This window comes from Pithys albifrons, chromosome 2 (genome assembly GCF_047495875.1).
Source record: "Pithys albifrons albifrons isolate INPA30051 chromosome 2, PitAlb_v1, whole genome shotgun sequence".
Taxonomy (NCBI): domain Eukaryota; kingdom Metazoa; phylum Chordata; class Aves; order Passeriformes; family Thamnophilidae; genus Pithys; species Pithys albifrons.
Genome location: NC_092459.1, coordinates 65,601,683 through 65,623,498, shown reverse-complemented (window position 1 = coordinate 65,623,498; position 21,816 = coordinate 65,601,683). Strand labels below are relative to the sequence as shown.

Genomic DNA, 21,816 nt, shown 5'->3' with positions numbered 1-21,816 from the left:
TGTTCTTAACTCTGACACACAGGGCTATCCACCTGAAATTAAGGAAGTAAATTTGTGTTCCACTTTGGAAGTCTATACATGCAAACACTTGTATCCTTACCTGAACTTTCCTTCATTTCTGGGTTCATCATACCAGGTTCCCTCAGGGATGCAGAAGCTCTTGCAAGATCTGTGTTTCACTAGAGCATCTCATCACTGACACTGCTGTAAGTCCCTTTTCAGTGTGTCCAGATGTCACTCACAACATAGTTATGAATTTTAAGGACATAAACAAGATGTTCACAATAATGGCAATTACATAACTCTGAGAGACACTTGCTTCCTACTCAGACTGCAACTTTTCATTACCATTTGTCCTTCCCCTCTACCTTGCAGCATCAAGAGACACATGTTTTCTCACCTACACATGTGACTCTGTGTCACTGCTGGCCACACAGTAATCAGCTTATACTGGCTGGAAGTATTATAACATCATTTAACAGATCCCATAAACCCTAGCTTCAACTTCAGTTGACTCTACTAACTGTTACAGCACAAGGGTTGCTGTTCCACAACTCAGCCTTTGCACAGGTTCTTTATTAATGCCTCTAGAAGCAGTTTCAAGGGCAGAATTCTCCAAGATCAGTCAGGAAAACCATCCTTGTAACCATCTTGTTCTTCCTGTTTTCTAATTCTCAGCATCCCTTATTCATTGAGCAGGGCTAGTTTGTTTGTTTGGGGGGTTTTTGTTTGTTTTTTTTGTGTAATAGCAATTTTTCAAGAGTAAATACTCTGATACAAGAGTTCTAGTATTAAATTTAAGTAATTTTAAAATCTTGAAAATCAAAGCATTTACTATCTGCATTTGAGAAAAATAGGTGACTTTTGAGCTAGTTCAAAGAGAGCTAGACAGAATTTGCATTTTAAAAAAAATTTATTGAGACATCTGTTGATCTTAAATTACAAAAGTTACAAAGAGCACGCAGTGCACTGACAAACCACTGATTACTTCTACAGCTGTTTTAAGACGTATGGTGGCTTCTTCAAGAGAAGAAAACTCAACATGATCCAAATTCAGTTATCCATTTCTCATATTTCTCAATGTCCGCAGCAGATACAGATTTAGAAACTTTCTTTAAAGCTATTTCAAAGTCTTCCATAGTTGTTGGCATGTGCATTTCATCTCGGGGAAGATTTCTTATTTCTTCTGGTGTCAAGCCTTCAATACGCCTTCTCATAGCCATCAACGATGCATCTCTACTCAGGAGGGTAAGATATAAAAAAAAATAAATCGTTACTCAGTGCAGGATGGTGAGTTCAGTTGTTTGAAAGGCTCAACATACCATTCCAGTTAAGCTGTTGCATTCAAAAAAATACAGTGAAGAATTATAAACTTTTATAGGAAGACCTCCAAGTGCTTGTAAAAGCTACAGTACCATGCTATCCACGTTCTTCAGACATGGATTTATCCTCACTGGATGTCTGAATAGCTACTACTCACAGGGTAGGCAAAAAGGTGGAGATTAACTGGTTTATCCAATGTCACTACATGCCTATGATGTAGCTGCTGTTTACAGTATTATTAAACAGGAACAAGGCAAAGTAACAATTTCACTCATCCTAGGTACAGGAGGAGTAGTTGGAGTGTTTAGAATGTTTCCTGGTTCAAACAGGAACACCACTTCAAAGGGAGAATTCTGAGTCAACAGTATCTTCCCCTCCAACCTATACACTCACAGCTAAAAGTTAAACAATGAAATCTACTCCATCTGTAGCCTCTCAAACTTCTGGCCTCAATGAGCATTAAGTTGTTTTTACAAGTGTGTCATTTTCTTTCTGCATTAGGTCTGACTGCATTTAGATTTCCACCAGTAAATCTAAGTAGCAGCAGGTAATGAGCTGGTGAGGTGATATATAACACTGTGAGACTAAAGCTCCTGCTAATTCATTGTTATGTAGCTTATAATAAGAAGAAAATGCTGCTTGTCTAGCAGTAAAAAAGATGGAAGGGTAATCTCTGTGATATCACAACAGTGTATCTCATCATATTAGCAGGTGAGAATCCAAAGAGAAAGAATTTACACATTGTGTCCTAGGTGCATTTAAAAAGATGGTTTCAGCATATTCTGTTTCGGTACCAACCCTTCCCCCTAAACAAAATCATAACTGACAGACTTCATGAATACACTAATTGTTAACTAAAACGCATAATAGAATTTCAGAACAACCCCAAAAGGTTGCCTTGTTGAACTCCATCTTAGCCAAATACCACCATGCTTTACTGTTCCAACATAATTTGCAAACTAAAAGTCACTGTTACACAGTGGTGTGGGGGAGCATTCCATGCATCTAACTCACTTCCATACAGCTGTTTAAAAACCCAAAATCCTTCAAAAGAACCCAACCAACCAAATCAAAAAGCCCACTATACCTCCAGACACCCAAAACCCGAAGTGCACCTGCCATTACTTCCTTTTGTAAAGTCATTTTATCGACAGTCATTCCAACTGAACTCTTGGTGCTTTCTCAAACACACTCTTCATGCCTGGAGAAGCACCAAAGCTGTATTCAAAAAACAAGCAGACACCCACTGGAAGACGCAACAGGGGCCAGTTCTGTTCAAAAGGCCTTTCAACAGTCACAGTCTGCTCAAAACAATTCAAAGTCAACTCATATTCAATCTAATATGCAATGCAGATGCATTTTTTAATTCCTGAATGTCATTTTAAAATATAGTTTCCCCTTTATTTCGCATGGTTACATGCTGACTGTTAGGAACTGTACTGTAACCTCTGTCTGGTTTTCACTCTGGGCCAGCAAACTTTGAACTTCACCTCAGTTTCTTTAAGACAGGAGAGTAATTTCAGTAACCCAGATTTCTTGGTCCAGTTTTAGTTTAGTTTTGCTTGTAGCACTATCAAGGACTATCATAGTCTACAGGTTTGAACTTTACTATTTGTCTACAAACGCGACCTTTACTATATTTATATATTGTGAGTCTGAAGCATACAAAAGCATTTCAAATCAGCCATATGTCTTTCTGACTCAGTGTTAATCAATCATATCTAAGAAGTGTTTCTCCTGACACCATGAAAAAAGTTACATCCTTACTGATTTCAAATCATGTGAATCCAAACCCCAGTTCATCTGGATTGCTGCGTGCTGCCACCTCAATTATCACTTAGGAGACTGCCACATTAAACACCTGGGTGTTTCTTTGAGTTTTTTTTATATTTGTTTGCTTTTGTTTTGTTTAATAGTATTGGTACAAAGGGACTTGGGTTAAAAAAAATCAGAAGTGACAGTGTGTGCATATATTTACACATATGAAATTCACTGAAAAACATGACAAGTATTCTGACTTTTAAACAAGTGTATTGATATTCATTGTAAAATTAATCACAAACGACAAACACTAAACAGACCGGAGGACAAAGTGCAGCTAAAATGCACAAAGCAGCAGACCAAATAAACTCTTTTATGACATGAACCCACTGGCACAAACTCCTTTCAGAGCACAACCAACACCAAGACTGATCAAAAGAACACCACAAATTCATCTCACAAACCTACAAATGAAACAAATCTGCACAACACAGATTCAGAGCAACTAACATACCATTGTTTTCCCAGACACTGTGCAAGGTTTGTTCAGGAAGCCGTACTGAGGCTCCAAACTCTTAGATCACCCTTAAGTGACCCTGCTGATAGAACCTTTGGTGGCAATTTTGTGTACAGGCTCCTTGCATTCATCCCTGTGGCACAGCATATTGTCCTCTCAGCTGTGCAGACACACACTTGCAGAGCTTTATTGGGAATCTAGGCAAGAAATGGATCTGCGTTTGAGGAAGGAATGAGAAGGTGTTTTCAATCCAGAACAGTTCTCTCATCCTGTTCAGAGCACAACCCCAGATGAGTTGAATGGCATAAGGAGGAGCTCAAGCCTTGCCCTTCAGCACTTTGGTGCTACCTCCAAAGCCTGAAAGTATCATCACAACAGGTGCTGATCAGAAGAACACAACAACTTAAAAAGCTTCACTTCTCTGTCTCTTACTGGCAATTCCACAATTTGCCACTGCTGCAATTGTAAGTTTTGATGTAAACCAGATGACTGAAGATCAGTCTTTACCTTTCCTTTTCAAATTTTGAAAGAAAATATAGAGGAAGGGTTAGGAGGTATTTTCAGTCAATTACATCAGCAATATAGGTTAGAGAACAGGCTCACAAATGATTTTATGCCAACACTATGGAGGAGGTAGCAGAAAACTTAAGTCAGCCTCATCACAAAAGCCACTGTGCTAAGTACACAACTCCTGTACCACCACACGACACCTCTTCTGTGTCATGAAGGAAGAGTGCTCCATGTTTTCACTTTAGTTACTCTGGCCGCTGCCACTATCACCTCTCTGCATATGGATTTCTGCAGAAGTGTAACCCCAGTGAAATTACTGCAACTCTACAAGTTAACATTTACTATCCTGTGGATATTCCCCATGCACAGAATTTAGTCTACATGAAAAAATGTGGAATTTTACCTAAACCATAGCTTTAGATTATTATGTTGCAACTGACTGCTCTTCAAAAATGGAAATTTAGGTAAATATTAACACAGTGTTTCACCTTTCAGCCATACATAAAAGACAAGGCACAGTCAATTTTAATCCAACAGCTTTAATCATGTAAATTGGTTACCTTAGAAACATTTTTCTCGCAGTTTGTAGCTGAAGTAACAAATGATGCAACTGATGCAATGTTACCTTACCTGCATACATTGGTGATGTCTGCACCTGAATAACCCTCCATTTTCTCAGCTATGTTTGCAAGGTCAACATCATCAGCCAGTTCCAGCTCTCGCAGATTTATTTTCAGGAGTTCTTCTCTACCTTTTGCTAATCAAAGAAAAGAAAACTGAGACTATATAATTTGCTTTCTGAAGATAAATAATAAATTGAAGAGGGATCAGAGGGAAGAATGAGAAAAGGGACACTGTATGTGCTACAAAGGTAAATGCTCATGTTTAGATTTCACCTGATCCTGAAGCCCTATGTGAATTTGCATACATGTATCAATTAGATTTTTAAACCCACGCAATCAAAACAAAAGGAATATTGATAAAGTTTAGATTTTAGTTTTTTTAACCACTCTTTTGCCCAACTCTTCATACCTGATGGTAAAGGAATGTAAATTCTCTTTTCTAGTCTCCGCCTTAGGGCTTCATCAATATCCCAAGGAAAATTAGTAGCAGCAAGTACCATGACCATCTTAGAAGGATCATCATTTTCAGCAGCCCCTCCAACACCTGCAATGGAGAAAAGAGGAAGTAAAACATACACGTTTTCTCAAATTTCATGTATAGAGAGAACAGTATCCACTTTTCAGTTGCTACTTTCCTCCTCTCTGCTCACCAGAGTACAAAAAGGATGCCTTTATAGTAACTGTGCATATATTACCTACTTTTAAAGTCTCTTGATTTGTGAAATATTAACCAAATGGCTGTAATGAACTCAGCGATTTAAAATTAAAACTCACCCAACAACTTGTATACAAAAACCTTATTTTTTTATTTGTATCTTAAGGAGAAAAAAGAGATCCCAAAGAAATTAAGTGTTAATGACTGCCTTAGAAGTTTAAATCGGAACAGGTAACAGTTTTTACCTGAAGAAGTGAGTGATTCACTAGGCAAAGATTGAGAGAAGCAGTTAATACTTTTTTTAATTCTGCTGGTTTGAAACTTTTACCATTGTCTTTAACACTGAATCTTCATTATTTGAGGTCACCAATATAAGGTCATAGCTCAGAGGCTAAAAGTCTGTTAAATAATTTTTCCTTCCACACTGACAGTTGAAGTAGTGCATTTGTACCTCTTTGTCCCAACCTTATGTAAGGCTTTGACAAAACTGCTTCTGAAGCAGGAAGCTTTCAGTGTGGTTTTTTTGTCCCTCAAGCTTCCTCCAGTCCAGCACTTCCCAGTGATAAGGTTATTTACCATCCATTTGAACCAGCAGTTCTGCCTTCACACGTCGGCTGGCTTCATGCTCCTCCGAAGTTCCCCTGCGACTACAGATAGAGTCTATCTCATCAATAAATATGGTTGTCGGGGCATAAAATCGAGCCTGAAGAAAGCAAAAGGTAAAGAGGAAGCTGAAGTAGCTGTCTACTCCCATTTAAGAAAGAGAAGCATATTCAGAGCTAAGTAATGACATATTTGCCCCATTCAATCAGCTCGCAAGTATCAAACAATCCCTGATCCTCCCCGATCTGAACCACTGCACACAGGCACAGAGCACCTGTGCATTCATTAAGACCATTTGAGCAGAACAGCTTTTGGCAAAGTCCTGTCATTGTTAGGGCTATAAACAAGCCTTTAATAAGCTAAAGAGAATTTTCCACATTAGGAATAACATTTATGACTGTGAAAGTCTCCACAAAACACTTGAGTAAGATTTCAGTAAGAGAAAGAATGAATGTGAAGTTGGGACACCATGACATGGAACCTGTCCAAGAGACAAGTCAACTGGAAAGTAACTCTGACCTTTTTAAAAACAAGGAAAGTCAAAGACAAGGATCTATAATAATAAAGGCTATTGTCTTACAGCAGTGGAGATACTGTTAATTGTGTATATGCATTTCTGATTGATCATATTAAATGAGTTGATGTCATGCCTATCAAACTATAATTTATTTCCTGAATTTTCTGACTACTGTAATAGCAACTCTGCTGTCCCCTTCAGTAATAGACACCCTAGAAACACTGCGTGCAAACCTGGGAACCCATGACAACAACAACAAAAAAAAGACTTTATTTTCTGAGCCAATTTCAAGTGTTACGTGCACTGAAGACAACTACAGTTTGAAAGTCCACTTATTTTAAGCACAAACAAAAAACCACCCAAAACATCAAAATGCACACAGCCTCTGACTTCTCACCCAGAAAACAATTGATTTCATCCCCAGTTTTATACTCAAGTACATTCTGCGTCACTCACCAGGTTACAGCGAGCTACCACTAACATAGAAAGCTAACCCTGACAATAACAGACAACCTTATTTTCCAGCTTTTATAAAGCTATTTAGGAATAATCTTGAAATGTAAATGGCCAAATCAGAAAGGCCCAAAGCGTTTGAAGCTTGAAGATTTGTTTATGCATGCTCTGAGTTTGAATTCTTGGCAAGGTTTCACTACTGCAGAAGTGATTATACTACATTATCTCACTGTTCAAGTTCAGGAACTTCAATCACCATTTCGAACAGCAGACGAACAAGTTTCTCAGATTCTCCTCTGTATTTTGAGGTAAGTGTAGAAGAAGAAACATTGAAAAAAGTAGTCTTGCATTCAGTGGCTACAGCTTTTGCTAGCAGGGTCTTTCCAGTACCAGGAGGACCAACCATCAGCACACCCTATTAAAATAAAAGAACCACTTTTAGGTCAAGAATCAAAAAACAGAATTTCACAGTTTATTTAGTAGTGCAATAGCAGAATACTGGATGTAAACTGGAAAAGTTATTTAAAGGAAAGTAGTTAATTACTTTTGCTTACCCACAACAAGAGAGCTAAAGACAGTGCATGTAACTGGCTGACATCTTTATGTTGTTGGTATTCTTTACCACAAATTTTGTTACTAAAAAGTGGAAAGAATTTATATAAACTGTAAACCACTTGAAATTTCTCATTCTGCCAAGATAAAATCTCAGAATCCTACTTATGATCACAGGATCAGATTTTTTTCATACCTTCCATGGTCTTCTAATTCCCTTAAAAAACTCTGGCATCCACATTGGTAAAACTACAGCTTCCTTAAGCAGCTTTTTGGCTTCTACTAAATCAGCAATGTCATCCCTGACAAGAAAGACAAAGTTGTTTGACAGATTCAGACAGGATGCAAAAGAATCAGTCCACAGCTCAAAAAAACCCCGCAATTAAACTTACTGTTATATATTGGCTCTCCCACAAATCCAACTTATTTTCCTAGTATTTTCAGTCTAATAGCAACAGTCTACAACAACTACAATTAACATCTGGCTAGTAAACTCCACTTGAATGCAAAAGCAAAAAAAAAGACATGAAGTATTTCACTAGAGTACCATTGTTGGTATTCACAGATTGATAAGCAGAAGAGAGCAAGTTGTTAAACTTATGCTAGCTACAGATTATGCTTTCTTCTTTTGCTGAAAGGTTGGATGTCTCTGAAACTTAAACACCAGCTTCAACTGGTATTGCTCCCTCTGTATTGAGCAGTTGGCATTTTGCCAGCTCAACCCAAGACACACTGTTACAAGAACAACTTGCTGAAGAGTAGTAAATGGAATAGAACTAAACAGAATTTTCAGAATTCTTTTTCAGTGGAAAAGTATTAATTTGTAGATACCTTACTGGTTTTTCTTATTTTCTTGAGGGTAACTTTCAGGGCATTCCTCTTATCAGTGTGTGCCCAAGTAATATTTTAGTTTCAAAACATATCTTCATGGAGTCACTAGTCACTAGTGTCAAATCTAAAGTCATATTTTAAGATTCAGTATAAAAGCTGAAACATGTAATTACATATTAAATACATGACAGTTGCATGCACACAATTTTTGTGGAAGTGTTTAGCTTTTTTTAAAGCTTACACAAGATTTTTGCTCATTTAATCCTCACAAAACCACCTAAGCTTGGAAACATTTGGAACACAAAACAGCCATTGTATAAGGTTTAATATTTAACACATCTATGTAAAGGTACTGGCACAGGGTTGTATTTTATACTGGCAGCCATATCATGTCCAGCAACATTTCAAAGGGTTCTTATATTGACGTAACTTTTGTTAATCGGTTTTCTGTTTTGATACGGCCCTAGGCAGCAAAACACCTTTTCAAAGAAAGGGATGCTGACAGACACTAGAAACTTTTACACTGCAAAAGATTATCCCAAAAATTGATTTTGGGACTCTAAGAAAAATTTGAGAAGCTTTTCACAGTCAGATTGGACAAGACTAAAGGCAACACGATGTAGGGAAAGATATCCCTGCCTGTGGCAAGGGATTGGTCTACCTGATCTTTAAAGGTCCTATCCAACCCAAACCCTTCTATGAATCTATGCATGGAAAAAAGATGCTCTAAAAACATTCAACTACACAAGAAGTTTAGTTGCCTGTTTAAAGTAGTCAGGAAAACTTGTAGGTTATTTTTATATGTATAAGATGAAATAGAACAACAACGAGCAGCAGTACTCAAACTTACCATCGAATGTTGGGATTCTGAGAAATTATATCTCTTTCCAAAGCTTCTACTAAATCTTTATCATATCCTGTACTATCAAATTTCTTTGGTTCAGATTCTGAAATCTCAGATGTGGATTTGTTCTACATATGAAGGAGATAATAACATAAGTAAGTAACAATGGTTATGCTATTAATGCATTTTTACAACAGCACTGTATTTCTAGCAGGTGGTAACATAAACATAAAGCATGAAAAGTATGAAAGCATTTGTATTATAGCTGCCCTGTGGGATCTGTGTGTTCACACAGATTTCTGTACTGCCCAGGTTCCATTTCCTTCTCCCCAAAGCCAGCATATTGTATCACTTCAGAACGTAGTAAAAACTGCATACAGCTATGCCAGATAAGAGGGTTTGCCTCTTCTCCCAGAAAAAAACCAAAAACTGAGACAGTAACTGGGTAGGGGGAAATTATGTGTAAGACTGGACCATAAAGTCACACTGACCTAGGTATTTCAAATTCTCTAAGTGTCATATACCTGTGGGACACAAAAAAATAAAACATGATTTCTATACGTAGAATAAGCAAAGGTGATCTGCAGAAAGACCACGGATGTAATAAAATAATTAACTGATACAGAAGCATGGACATGAACAGCAGAGAAGCAGCTCTGCAATAGAGCCGAAGCAAAAAAGCTACACAGTTGAAAGGGCTCAAACAGCAGAGACCATGCAACTGAGAGGAAATAAAATGCACTAGACATACCCCAGTTTTTATACACTTAACAGCAAGCACTGGTGATGACAGAACAACTGCAAAAAAGAAAAAAAGACCTATCCTGTCTCTGTGTGTGTATATCCTGAGTGAGAGAGGATTATTGCTCAAAGACAATGTAATTTAGCTCCTAATAAAATTAGTAGTTTACATAGCTAGACAATTCCACCCTTGTAGACTACACTATCTCCACAGGCCATGACACCTTGCCACAACATAAGGTTGCTGAAGCTGACAAACTATTACATGGAGATTTGATTTATTCAGACCCTGGAAAACTATGACTCCAGTGTCTACTGTATGATCTCTTACTCTGGTGATCAGCTGAATTTACAGAGAGCAGAGGACAGAACAAAAATTAAAGCAGTCTGATTGCAAAGAACAGTTCATATTTTATTCTCTCTCATGAGGTATGTTGGGGGTTTATTTGTTTTAAACTGAAGAGAGTATGGAGCTAACATCAGATTCCTAAAAAAACCCACAAAAAAACAAACCACAAAAAACCAACCCCAAACAAAAAACCCACACCCCTCAAAAGTAAAGGTCTCCTTTTAGGATTACATAAATCTTGAAATCCTTTGGAAGAGGCAAGTTAATCTCCACCTAAACTATACTAAAACATTAACCCACAAGGGCACCCCATTTGAATGACCTCCATCAGACTCATTTTCAGGAATTAGTTTTAAACAAGAGCCTCCAAGTTGCAGCAAGCAAGTCACAGAATCACAGAATGGGAAAGGTTGGAAGGGACCCCACTGGGTCCGCTGGTCCAATCTCCCTGCTCCAGCAAGGTCATTCCAGAGCACATGGCACAAGTCTGTGTCCAGATAGGTCTTGAATATCTCCAGTGAGGGAGACTCCAGAACGTCTCTGGGCAATCCATTCCAATGCATGGTCACTGCACAGTAAAGAAGTTCTTCCTCATGTTCAGGTGGAACTTCCTGTGCATCAGTTTCTGCCCACTGCCTCTTGTCCTATTGCTTGGCACCACCAAGAAGAGCCTGGCTCCAGCCTCTTGGCACCCTCCCTTCAGATAGATTTACCAGATCGTTTCTTCTAGATGAGTGTTTGTTTGTTTTTAATTCATCCATAACCAACATTGGCCACAAAGCAAAGACACCTTACAAGGTGATTCAAATCGCAACACTGATTTGAACAAAAGAAATATTTTACAGGCATCTAATTCTATAATACATTGAACACTAAGAAAACAACACCGAGTTTCTCAACTCAAGTTATTTGTGACCTTACCTTTTCCTCTTTTCCTTTATTTTGCTGATCCTTTTTTTCCCGGCTGCGGACTGCCTTCCCTTTATCACTGGGATTTCGAGAGGATGGACGGTGAGGGCCTCTGACAGCTGCACTTACACGACTATTGTGACCTCTGCAATCACTGCATGGAACAGACTGACGCTTTCTGGGTCCTGGCGAAGGTCTAATTAGTTGTAACATATGCAAAAAGCCTCAGTGTAAAGTCACTGGTGAGCACTACATAACCAAATCAAGTGGCTACAAACTGAAAAGCCTTTTGCTCAAGATCTGCATGTCAGAAACAAGACAGACATTTCTAGATAGTCAGTAAAAATCCATTTTTCCCTGGCCACAGGCTCAGGGCTCATTTGCTCAAAGCAAGCTTCTTGCTTTGTATATTTTATCAGTAAAAGTAATTCTAATATTATGGAGCTTAGAAAAAAATTACCAAACAAAAAAAAAATCTCCTTATGACAATGGTCCTCACTTCCCTACACAAAGAAATGTAAAAGTTTTTTGGGAATGACAATTTTACTTTCATTTCCTTTTATGCACACTTCTTTTGAAAGAAAAAATGTGTATGTGAGGCCTCCAGTTGTTTGAAATTAAACTATTTTTAGAAGCACATGAACGAACCAGTATGGTGACTGGTATTATGGATTTCTTTTTAAAAATTCCCTTTGTTTCCCATACAAATCCATTACTCTCACAGATATACTTTTTCCATGGGACTTCCTAAAATTCTAGCTAATTTGCTATCAGTCCAGTTTAAGTTCACGGACATTTCCAGAAAACAGAAAATGTAAAACTCTTCACTCAGAGAGCATCTACTGAATCTACATGATGTGTTTTGACACATCACTGAAGACTCTCAGGATCCAGTCCCTTCACAGAAGTTGTCCTGGTGCACAGCAATGAGTTTGCCAGAACAGTGCATCTCTCTTCAGGATGAATTGCACACTGGACTACACAAGTATGTTGATGCTAAGATCACGAGTGTTAAGAGTATTTTCATTCTCCAAATGGAGTATCTTACCAACCTACAGTTACATTTACCAACACCTACCCACCCCTGAATTTCACACCAATGCTCAGAATAAAGGAATAGTGCAATTCCACATCTGATTGTCAAGTAAATTTGTGAGTTCTGCTATCTCAGTATGGGAATTTACTGAGATTATTCCAACACAATATGACTCAAGTTTTCCCTGTGGCTTTTTCTTATTACCACAATTCAGTACTTCAGCAGTTGGCAAATGGGACAGAAACAGTTCTCTCAAGACTTTCCCTTTTTTGTTTTCTCTAGAAAGCTTTGAAATACTAGGAAAGGTCTATCTTCCAGACGCTATCCTTCCAGAAGGTTTGAATGAAATTAGCTAGGAGTGTTGCAAAGTCATTAACTGAGATATAGAGAAATAGTGTGATCCCATAAGGTCCATTTCTTCAGAAGGCTTAAAATAAATTATTAAAAAATAAAAGCTAAAATGGACCTATAAAGACTGAAGCTACTCATCTGCAGGAAAATGCTTGTAAATTCCAAGCCTTAAAGAACAATTTTACAGTACCATTAAAGCAATCTAATGATCACTGTCTGTCTAAATGTACAGCCCTTCGTGCTACCTCTGGCACGTGTTAGAACCTCCAGTTAACCAGTTCAGATAACTAATCTCAAAACAACAACAACAAAAGACAAAAAAAAAAGACAAACAAAAACCCACAAGACACACAGAAAAATGTCTGTAGCGTTCTGAACCAGCTAATCAATGCCAACAAAGACAAAAGTGAAAAAACAATCCAACTCAGGTGACCGGGTATTGAGGTGTGGGTGAAGAAGCCTGACATTAGTCACGCCACGTAAGATAAACCCTCACACCATTCTGGATTCAGCTGCCTCAACATGGCATCTCCTTCACCACAAACAGGGGCAAGCTGCAAGTGTTACACATCTAAGTTCTAGAACAAAAATTACACTGCAGCAGGCTGAAGTCAAAGCACATTTTGTCCTGAGAAATTTTAATTCAGGTCTTCAGATTTCCTCTTACCTACGTTCAGCAGGTACTGGCAAAGACCAGACTTCTGCATCATGAGCTGGTAATTCTTGCTGTGAGGCTTTCAATGGCGTATTGTCTAGTTTAAAACTCTCTAGTGTTTTCATTATATCTTTCACATGCTTAGCTTCCACACTTATCTCCTGCCAAACCTGATTAAGGGGGAAAAAAAAGCAGATTAAGCACATTGGAAATATGTTTGTAACAGTCCTCTGTTCAAGCCCATGTAATACCTGGATAGATTCCACAGGGTTTAATAAGCTACCTAATTCTACTTCAATAAACAAGAATTATGCACATTACATATTAAGGAGGTTTTTTATGCCTTTTTCAGCACATTTAAAGAATAAACAAATAGATTTTGGATTTAATGTCACAGAGACTTTTGACAAATTTTGCGTATTAAACAAGAATGACAGAACCTAATAGACTAAATATCAATAAAAAATATCAACCTATTAGACTGAATATCAATGAAAAAAAATGGTTTGTGTTAAGGACAAATTACCATGGTAGCCACAGCTCACTTCCTATTAAGGACCTTAGTCACACTGAAACATTGAGGGAAATAAGACCCAAATGATAGCAGATTAAAAACTTCAGCATAACACTTATCAACAAGCTGACTATAGGGGGAGCCCCTTATACCGAGCTGGCCTGTAGACTGACAGTCAGAAGAGCTCAGGCACAGCAGACATCAGAAGGCTTGATCAGAAGGCTCACAACTTAGGGGGTTTATTCAAGATAAACAGACATCTTTATAGCTCATAGTAGAAGTAGATAGTTCTTAGAAGTTCCTATTACATCATCTCACATCCTAGTATATCTAACTCTCATGCAGTAATATCCACACCTTTTATGCACTCTCACATCTGACATGCTACCACATTATTGGTTAACCAATTCACCTTGCATACACCACAGCCTCATTGGCTATAAGCAACCACACATACTCCAGGTAGCTCTGCTCTCTTTAAGGTAGAACTCCAAACAGCTTTCCTTAAGGGATGCACTTACACTCACCCCTACAGCTGACAAGTCAGACAGTGCACTGGCTCCTCAGGGCTGTGTCACAGACAGAGAAAGAAGTCATCAAGATGACTTAAGTAAGACTATATAATAAAAAAGCCTATATATAACAGCACCAGTTCATTTGGGCAAGCTAAAGTATTGTTATATATTTTTTAAGTATAACAATATTGTTAAACTTTGTAAGTGTAACAATATTGTAAGTATTGTTACACTTTTGTTTATAATAAGATAGGCAACTTTTGCTACTTTAATGCTTATCCCACAAAATGTCCCAGGAAAGCACTACTTACCTGTTGCCATTTCTGTTGCAGATACGCATCTCTCACAGAGTACAGATACTTATTCATCTGGTCAAGAACTCCCTGGTAGTAGACCATTGCAGAGTCGTAATTTCCCAGTAAGGCATATTCACGGGCCAATTTTACATTCTCAATGATCATAACCAGGCTCATGTTCAACATGAAGCTGAAAAAAATAAGTATTAAGGAAAGAAAAAAAACCCCAGTAGCAGAACAACTTTTTGCAACTGCTCATCACCTCATTTGGCATATCAAAACATAGAAGCTGGAAAAATACTGGTTAGGAGAAAAAAGCCCTAAAATGAATGTCATCCAAATAAAATGATAATAGTTACTAGAAATTAAACTCTTCATATTACACCATTGTTTCTTGCCACAGAGATTCTGTTTAAAAGCCTATACATGATATACAGATTTAAATGCAGCTGTTGCAAGCCACAATTGCATACTTCCCTCAGTAAGATAAACTAGTATTTTACTGTGCTCATCTGTGGTTTGAAAAAAACCCCAACCAATAAACAATAAATCGAAGTCCTTTTTACAGATGCATTAAGTTTTGTTAACATTTTTTGCCTCAACATTCCATGCATCTAAGTTTTAACAGTCTAATTTAGTCTTGAGAAAACACTATTCTTCCATTAGTCTGATTTTACAATTCTTCAATTTTATTTAATGTTTCTTTGAAACAAATATCCACCTTCTATACCCAGCTTGCATGTTCTTATCACCATTTTTACACTTAAAAAGGGCCACTTGAAACACACTGAGGCTGCTAAATCAGCACTGAAAGGTAGGGAAAGGCTACAATTAAATATGACTACCCACTTTATTTAATATATTGTTCAAACCACATTACTCTTTCTCACCAGTGCTGGTTGCTTGTGGGGTTTTGGAGCTAACATCAATGATCATGACCACTTCCACTTTGTAGCACTAGCAGAATCTGCACTTTTAGATTAGAATAGCACAGAAGTACTATCTAAACAAAGACAGCAGTAAGCAGACACTGTAGACTTGTTCTTTACAGTTTCCACTGTCCATAGAGCAGTCATTCCATATTCTCACCAGTTTCTTAAGTATCCCATCCCCTTCTCTACGATACCTGCACTGTCTCTGCATTTCTTGTCACTTGCACACCAAGAATTTCATCACTATCCTCCTAATTTCTCATCCAAGCACAGACCACATTAAAACAAGCCAGTGAACATGCCTGCAAGGGAGTCGTCTTGCTCTCATTTCAGTACCTATTCCCAGTGCCAGTAAGAAGCAACTGCAGACAAGAAATTACAGCTAAGCCCCGGGATGAAGCATACTTGATACAGATCAACTATTTAAAGAATGTAAGAGGTACTCATGCGCAATAAGCAGTCTTAAGACTGAGCACATTTTGAGACCAGGTCAGGGTTGAATTTGGCCACATTATCAGAGGTTTCAGAAGCCACACTTTGCACACACCTGCCAACCTATTGCTAAAATGTTAGCTCTCTGTTGTAAAGAGGGGCTGCTAAGTACAAATCAAATATTTTAAGATTTGCACTCCCTTTTTCTGTCCCCTTCCCAAAGCAGTTTTATGCACAGACATTTATGCTGAGGCATTCCTATGCCAACATCCACTTCTTTTTTGTTTCCTTCCTTCCTTGCCCAGCTTCCCTTGGAGCAGATAGATCCTGTGAAAATTTTCAGTCCAAAAGAGCATAACTCTGGCAATCAAGGGAGCTGAAGACAGGCCTCCAACAGCCCACACCCATCCATGCAGAAGGGACCCAAGGGGTTGAGCCTGGAAACCTGCTATCATAGAACCTACACTGTGTAATCTCACTGGACAGAGACTTGCTGAGCCGGCCACGATGGCTACAAGCTGATATAGTTAATGTGACCAGCAATTACAAGGACTAACATATCCCTGGCTAATTAGGCTTTGGGGGCACAGTTTGACTTGGGAGTTTTGTTGGTTTTAAACTCAGAAGGAGCCTGAAGATGTTTGCCAACTTCTGTATGGATCATCACACAGATATTACCAAAGTTTTCCCTGCTATATTTAGGAGCAAGCTTTTCCACTCCTGCTCATCCTACCAGATACACCTGTTTGCCTGAGAATTCAAACCCATGACTAACACAACTGAAATCACAAGTTGAGCAAGATGCTAATAAACGTTTTAAAAATCAAGTAATAGCAAGTTACTACAACCAAATTAGACTTTTAAACGCAGAGAGAGGCCATAGATAACTTTCGTTTCTACACTGGATGCAGTATAACAATCCAAGCAGAACAGCACTTCTGTTTACATAGTCAGAAAAAAACCAAAACAAAACAGTTTGTAATATTAGTTTTCATTTGGAAATGCGAAAATAGCTAGAATGTAAAAAAAGCCAAACCCTAAAGAGGCCAAGTCAGAAAGATATGAAAGCTTGGGACCAACCTGACAGCACTGCACGTAACAGAGGAGTTAATGAGATAGTCAGGTTAGAAAAGGCAGATAAAGTAAGACCAGAAAGTAGAAACAGAAGCATAAGCAGAATGAACTAGCAACTCATGTTGGGGGAAAAAAGCCAACAAAAAAGAAGGGGGTCACTCAAATTTATAATGCTATTGGAATCTATGTGTTTCATCAGTAGTATTGAAAATACAAAAGAATTTAGCTTAAACTAGAAAGCCCATATAATTTGTTGCTTCATCTTGTCTCATAAGAGCAGAATTGCTTCAAGCAGCTTCCAAATACAAGGTTCTTGTGCACAAGTGAGGCAGAAAAAGCCGTCAGCTCTGCTTATGTCTGGACATGCCACTGATGCTGCCACTTGAATACAGGCAATGCTAGAGCCTGTTAGACACACTAATCCGTGGGCTTGTTGCACCTGTAACTGAAGATGCCAAAGCAGTTCTAAGGAAAAAAAAAGGAGTTAGAGTACTAATCTTAAACTAGATTAAACTTTGCAGCAGAAAGTCACAATATGCTGTGGCAGCTCAGAGTAGGGTTTAAGAAACATGTGGGAGAGGCATGAAAACACACAAATCCTGAGTTAAACCAGAACTGAAGGAAGGGATTAAAACACCCACAAAACTAATCTTGCACCACTTAATAAATTTCAAAGTATTTACAGATACTTAGTAATATCACATGTGTTTACAAATACTTGGTGCTATCATGTAACAGGATGTCAAAGCAGCAAGGCTGTACTTATCAGCCACAACCTTTCTGTGAATCACGCCCAGTGAAGTTATCTGTATTCCAACAGCAACTGAAACAGTAAAGAGCTCATAAAGTTTACAGTGAAGAGGATATAAGGAAAACAACCCAAGCACTTGGTCTTGCAAGTTTAATTCTACACTGTGTACAAACACACACACTCCCCAGTAAGAATAATCACTCTTTACACTAACTATGACTATATACGGTTTGCCAAAATTAACCCATCTCCAGTAACAGAATACATTTTATCATTTGCTCAGAGGACCCAAATTACTTCTGGAGTACAGAAGAGCCAAGAGCAGCAAGGGTTGAACCTAACAAAAGTTCAAGATACCTACAACTTTTGAGAATGAGGTTATGGAACTGACTTTAATATTTCACTTGAAAGATAACAGATCATCATCAAGAAAACACTGGGGGTACTTCATGTTTTCCATAATGACTTTAAGAAATTATCATAAGGAATGACTGTAAGTAATTTCTGCTCACAGTTATGTATTAGAATCTGGGAAACTGTAACCAAACACTGAATCAATCATGTTTCACAAAGAAGTCCCACAAACTTTAAAATATCAGATTGATAATGTAGATGTTGGAAGTGAAGATTTAAGTTGAAGTTTATGAATTACTGCAGCAGGCCTGCTGACTCAGAGAACAGCATAAGCCAAACATGGAAAATACTTCCAAGAACTCTTTCAGTTCAACCTTAGTATCTGGACCAAGCCAGAGCCTGAGCTTGGATTTTGGCAGAGCACACATGTTTACATGATTTTAGCCTGCTATCAAAGCAACCATGTAAAATTCGCAAAGTTCTCTCAGCAAGCCAGAAGAGAAAAAACACCCCAAAGTAACAGCTTTCAGGAATCCATTTTTATTCTTGGATGCCATGCCGGGCCTGCATCACCTCAGAGCTCCCCTCCTGCTTCCTGCTCTTCTTGGTAACATCCACAGCTGGCAACCTTTGGTATCAACAAGTGACTGTGTTAGTTCCTTGGGAAGCAGAAGAGTTGCCAGACTCATCGGATGCTGAACAAACCGTCTCTCATTCCCTTACTGTATTTAGCAGTAAAACAGCAGCAGATGAACCAGCAGCACCCAGGAACACAAGCACGTCTGGCTGTCCAAAAGCCCCCCAAATCAAACACTGGGCAGAGACACGCTGATGGTGGATGACTTTAAGTTTTCCAGGCTAAACCTTTCAAAAGAGTTAATTGAACACGTTACTCACTCCCCATTTCGCAGGGGGCTAGCATGCTTTCTGATGGTCAATAATAAACTAGCAAATTTTTCAGAAAGTTTACAAGGGTGCGCAGCTGGATGGGTATCTGGAATTGCCACCTGCAGCTTTCCTCCGTCCGGAGAGAAAACTTGACTCACCGCAGATTGTTGCAAAATACTCCATTAAGGGAAAAACCCCAACAAACAAACAAACAACGAAAAGCTAGCAACACAACAGGTGAAGGATGAAGGGAGAGATGGAAGGCAGCGGTGCCAGCGCCCACCCGTGCGGGTCCAGGTCCGGGTCCGGGAGCGGCCCAGCACCTGCGGGAGCAGCTCCGCTCCGACCTGCGGGGCCGAGCACGTGGGAGACACAGCCCTGACACAGCGACACCCACGGGCACCGCGCAATGGTCAAGAGTGTCGCGACAGCCGCGGTCGCTCGCTCTGCAGCCGGGAGACGGAGGCGCCGGAGCCCTCCCAGTGCCCAGGATCCCTCCGGGCGGCCCCCACGGCGCGGGCATCGCCCCCCGCCCGGGCCGAGCGGGGACACCGCAGGGGCAGCGCAGGTGCTGCGGGCGCGCCGCGCTCACTTACGCCTTTCCAAAGCTCGGACCCGTGGCGCTGGCAGCGACTGCAGCAGCTACGACTTCTCCACTTCTTCCGCCCCCTTCCTCCCCTCTCGTCCCCTCCCCCGGCCCTGCCCGCCGCCTCCTCCCGCCGCCGCCGGCAATTTTTGAAGGCAAATCCGGCTGCGTCACTTCCAGCCCGGGGACGTGAAGGTCCGCCCAGCGGGGCGGGCGAGAAGTCGGTGTCTGCTTGAGCATTACTAGTGACAGCGTTGAGCCAGTTTGGTTTTAAATTTTAGGGAGGGAAGGGGTGGGGAATGGAGACAAAAAAAAGAAAAAAAGGAAACAAAATGGGTGGGGAAGGAACAAAAACAAAGGGGCTGCATTGGCCGGGAATCGAACCCGGGCCTCCCGCGTGGCAGGCGAGAATTCTACCACTGAACCACCAATGCTCGCATGAGTACGATGTTGTGCCTTCGTCACTCGAAACTGACCGCAGTGGAATTGCCCGACCCCGTTCATTACTCTGACATCCTGCGGTGGCGGTGGAGGCTCTTCATTAATCTGTCTCCTTTCCGTAACTCACAAATGTGAATTTTGCCGAGTGAATAGCATGCACCCACTTCTATTCACATGTTCCTTGCTTGCGACTCGTCTCCACCTCTTCAAACTCTTACGTAGTTTTGAGGACGAAATCGCATCTGAGGACAGCGGGGACAGCCAGCTACCGAGCTGAGTAAGACCAGGAAGCTGCCCTTGGGTGTCCCTGAAGGCGCAGTACCTCCTCACCTGTCTAAATAGACCTAGTTGCTTAGCAACAAATTGGATCTAAAGGTTGGGCACAATGCAGCAGGTTTATGATAGTCCTTCAGGGTGAACTCGAAAGAGCCACAGCATTATGTCATTCTTTAATTAAGTATATTACATCCATTTTTGCTCTTGCTCTTGTATTTTTATGCATTATTAAGGTGGCAATTTTAGTCTATCCCTTTAACAAGTGTCTGAATTTAAAATAATGACTTCTACATTACTTAAAGCCAAAGAAAGCTGTTGATGAGTTTCTGAAATTTGAAGTGTAACTCTATCACTTCACTTGGTTGAGGAGCGCTGGAGAGATTTCCCTTCCCCCTTCATGTGGCTAATAAATGAAACATGGTGCTGTACTTCCACACACCCCCTTTCCCCAAACACAGAAGAATTAGGATATAATGCAGTTTCTGCAATAGCAAATTGGTTTCTGCATTAGCACTTTGAGATGTGCAATTAAAGAGGATTTTCTCAATCTTCCCTCCTAATACAGATGAAAGCTGTGAAACTTCATTCTCCAAAGGAATAGCTTCATGATACAAAATGTACGAATAACTAATTATTATTACTAATAATTAATAATGTTTACTTACTTTGATGAAAGAAGCAGCAGAGGACCTGGAAAGAGCACCAATAAATTGACCTCTTGAACATCAAAATGTATACTCTTGAGAACAGGTTACAAACGTGAGGTGACAGTCAAGTACAAGAGCATCTCTGCAGTTACCCTTGTGCCATTTTATTGTTAGATAGTAAAGCTGCTGCAGCATAAAAGGGACTTGTGGAATAGAGGTGAGAAACAGAAGAAAAATAAATGCATTTGGGCAACTAGTGTTTACATTTCGTATTTGATTAGCCAAAACAAGAATGTGATTTTCACTTCTTATACAGTGTGGGTTTTATTACTTCAGCAGAAACAGTTTCTAAAACTCAGGAATGTCACAAGTGCTGGAATTCTTTCTCTTATTATGAAGTAACTTTTAGGGTGTCAGTGCAACCATCCACTCACATTCTGTTCCCTGGGTCAAACACACATGCTTTGTGTTCAGTCAGCAGGGCAAGGAAGCCTCAGTTCCTCAGCTACCAGGCACAGCAAACTGGAAATCTGGCACTCATGGACAAAGTGTACAGATGCTCCAGTGTACCTACTGGAAAAGTCAGAAGATGCACATTCTTTGCATATGAACATCAGGGGACTTGGAGGTTATGGTCCAAGCCAGCACCCTGTAACCCTCTAAGGACTAAACATCCCAAGTAAGCATTCAGAGATCACACACATGCATAGCTGGACTACAGGTATGCAGAGACCTGGCAAAAGGGGATGCCCATGTCATGACGGAGACAAGTGATGACTACTCAAAAAAGACAAGTGAATAACTTACTATGACCATGAGATAATGCAAGATTGTCAAGTTTACTAGCCAGGCATGGAATAAAAGAACAATTTGCTTAAGC

The 21,816-nt window shown here is 39.6% G+C and overlaps 1 protein-coding gene and 1 non-coding gene across 4 annotated transcripts; both read right to left on the bottom strand.

The window, feature by feature from the left end:
• Nucleotides 1-900: 900 nt before the first annotated feature.
• Nucleotides 901-19,660, bottom strand: KATNA1 (katanin catalytic subunit A1). 3 transcript variants are annotated; one of them, XM_071549342.1, is made up of 11 exons: nt 19,583-19,660; nt 14,571-14,745; nt 13,243-13,400; nt 11,201-11,384; nt 9,196-9,317; nt 7,711-7,816; nt 7,219-7,377; nt 5,966-6,092; nt 5,144-5,278; nt 4,742-4,868; nt 901-1,236 (listed from the first exon to the last, which is right to left on the bottom strand). In XM_071549342.1, the coding sequence occupies exons 2-11, from the start codon at nt 14,739-14,741 to the stop codon at nt 1,038-1,040; spliced, it is 1,488 nt and encodes a 495-aa protein (XP_071405443.1). In that variant the 5' UTR covers nt 14,742-14,745; nt 19,583-19,660; the 3' UTR covers nt 901-1,037. The 3 variants fall into 3 exon arrangements, with proteins under 3 accessions (XP_071405443.1, XP_071405446.1, XP_071405444.1); XM_071549345.1 differs by lacking the exon at nt 19,583-19,660 and adding an exon at nt 14,272-14,313 and having other exon boundaries at nt 14,571-14,643; XM_071549343.1 differs by lacking the exon at nt 901-1,236 and adding an exon at nt 1,243-3,798.
• A 275-nt stretch (nt 19,661-19,935) lies between these two features.
• On the bottom strand, nt 19,936-20,006 carry TRNAG-GCC (transfer RNA glycine (anticodon GCC)). Its single transcript has one exon. It is a non-coding gene; the product is annotated as a tRNA-Gly (tRNA).
• Between the last annotated feature and the right edge of the window lie 1,810 nt (nt 20,007-21,816).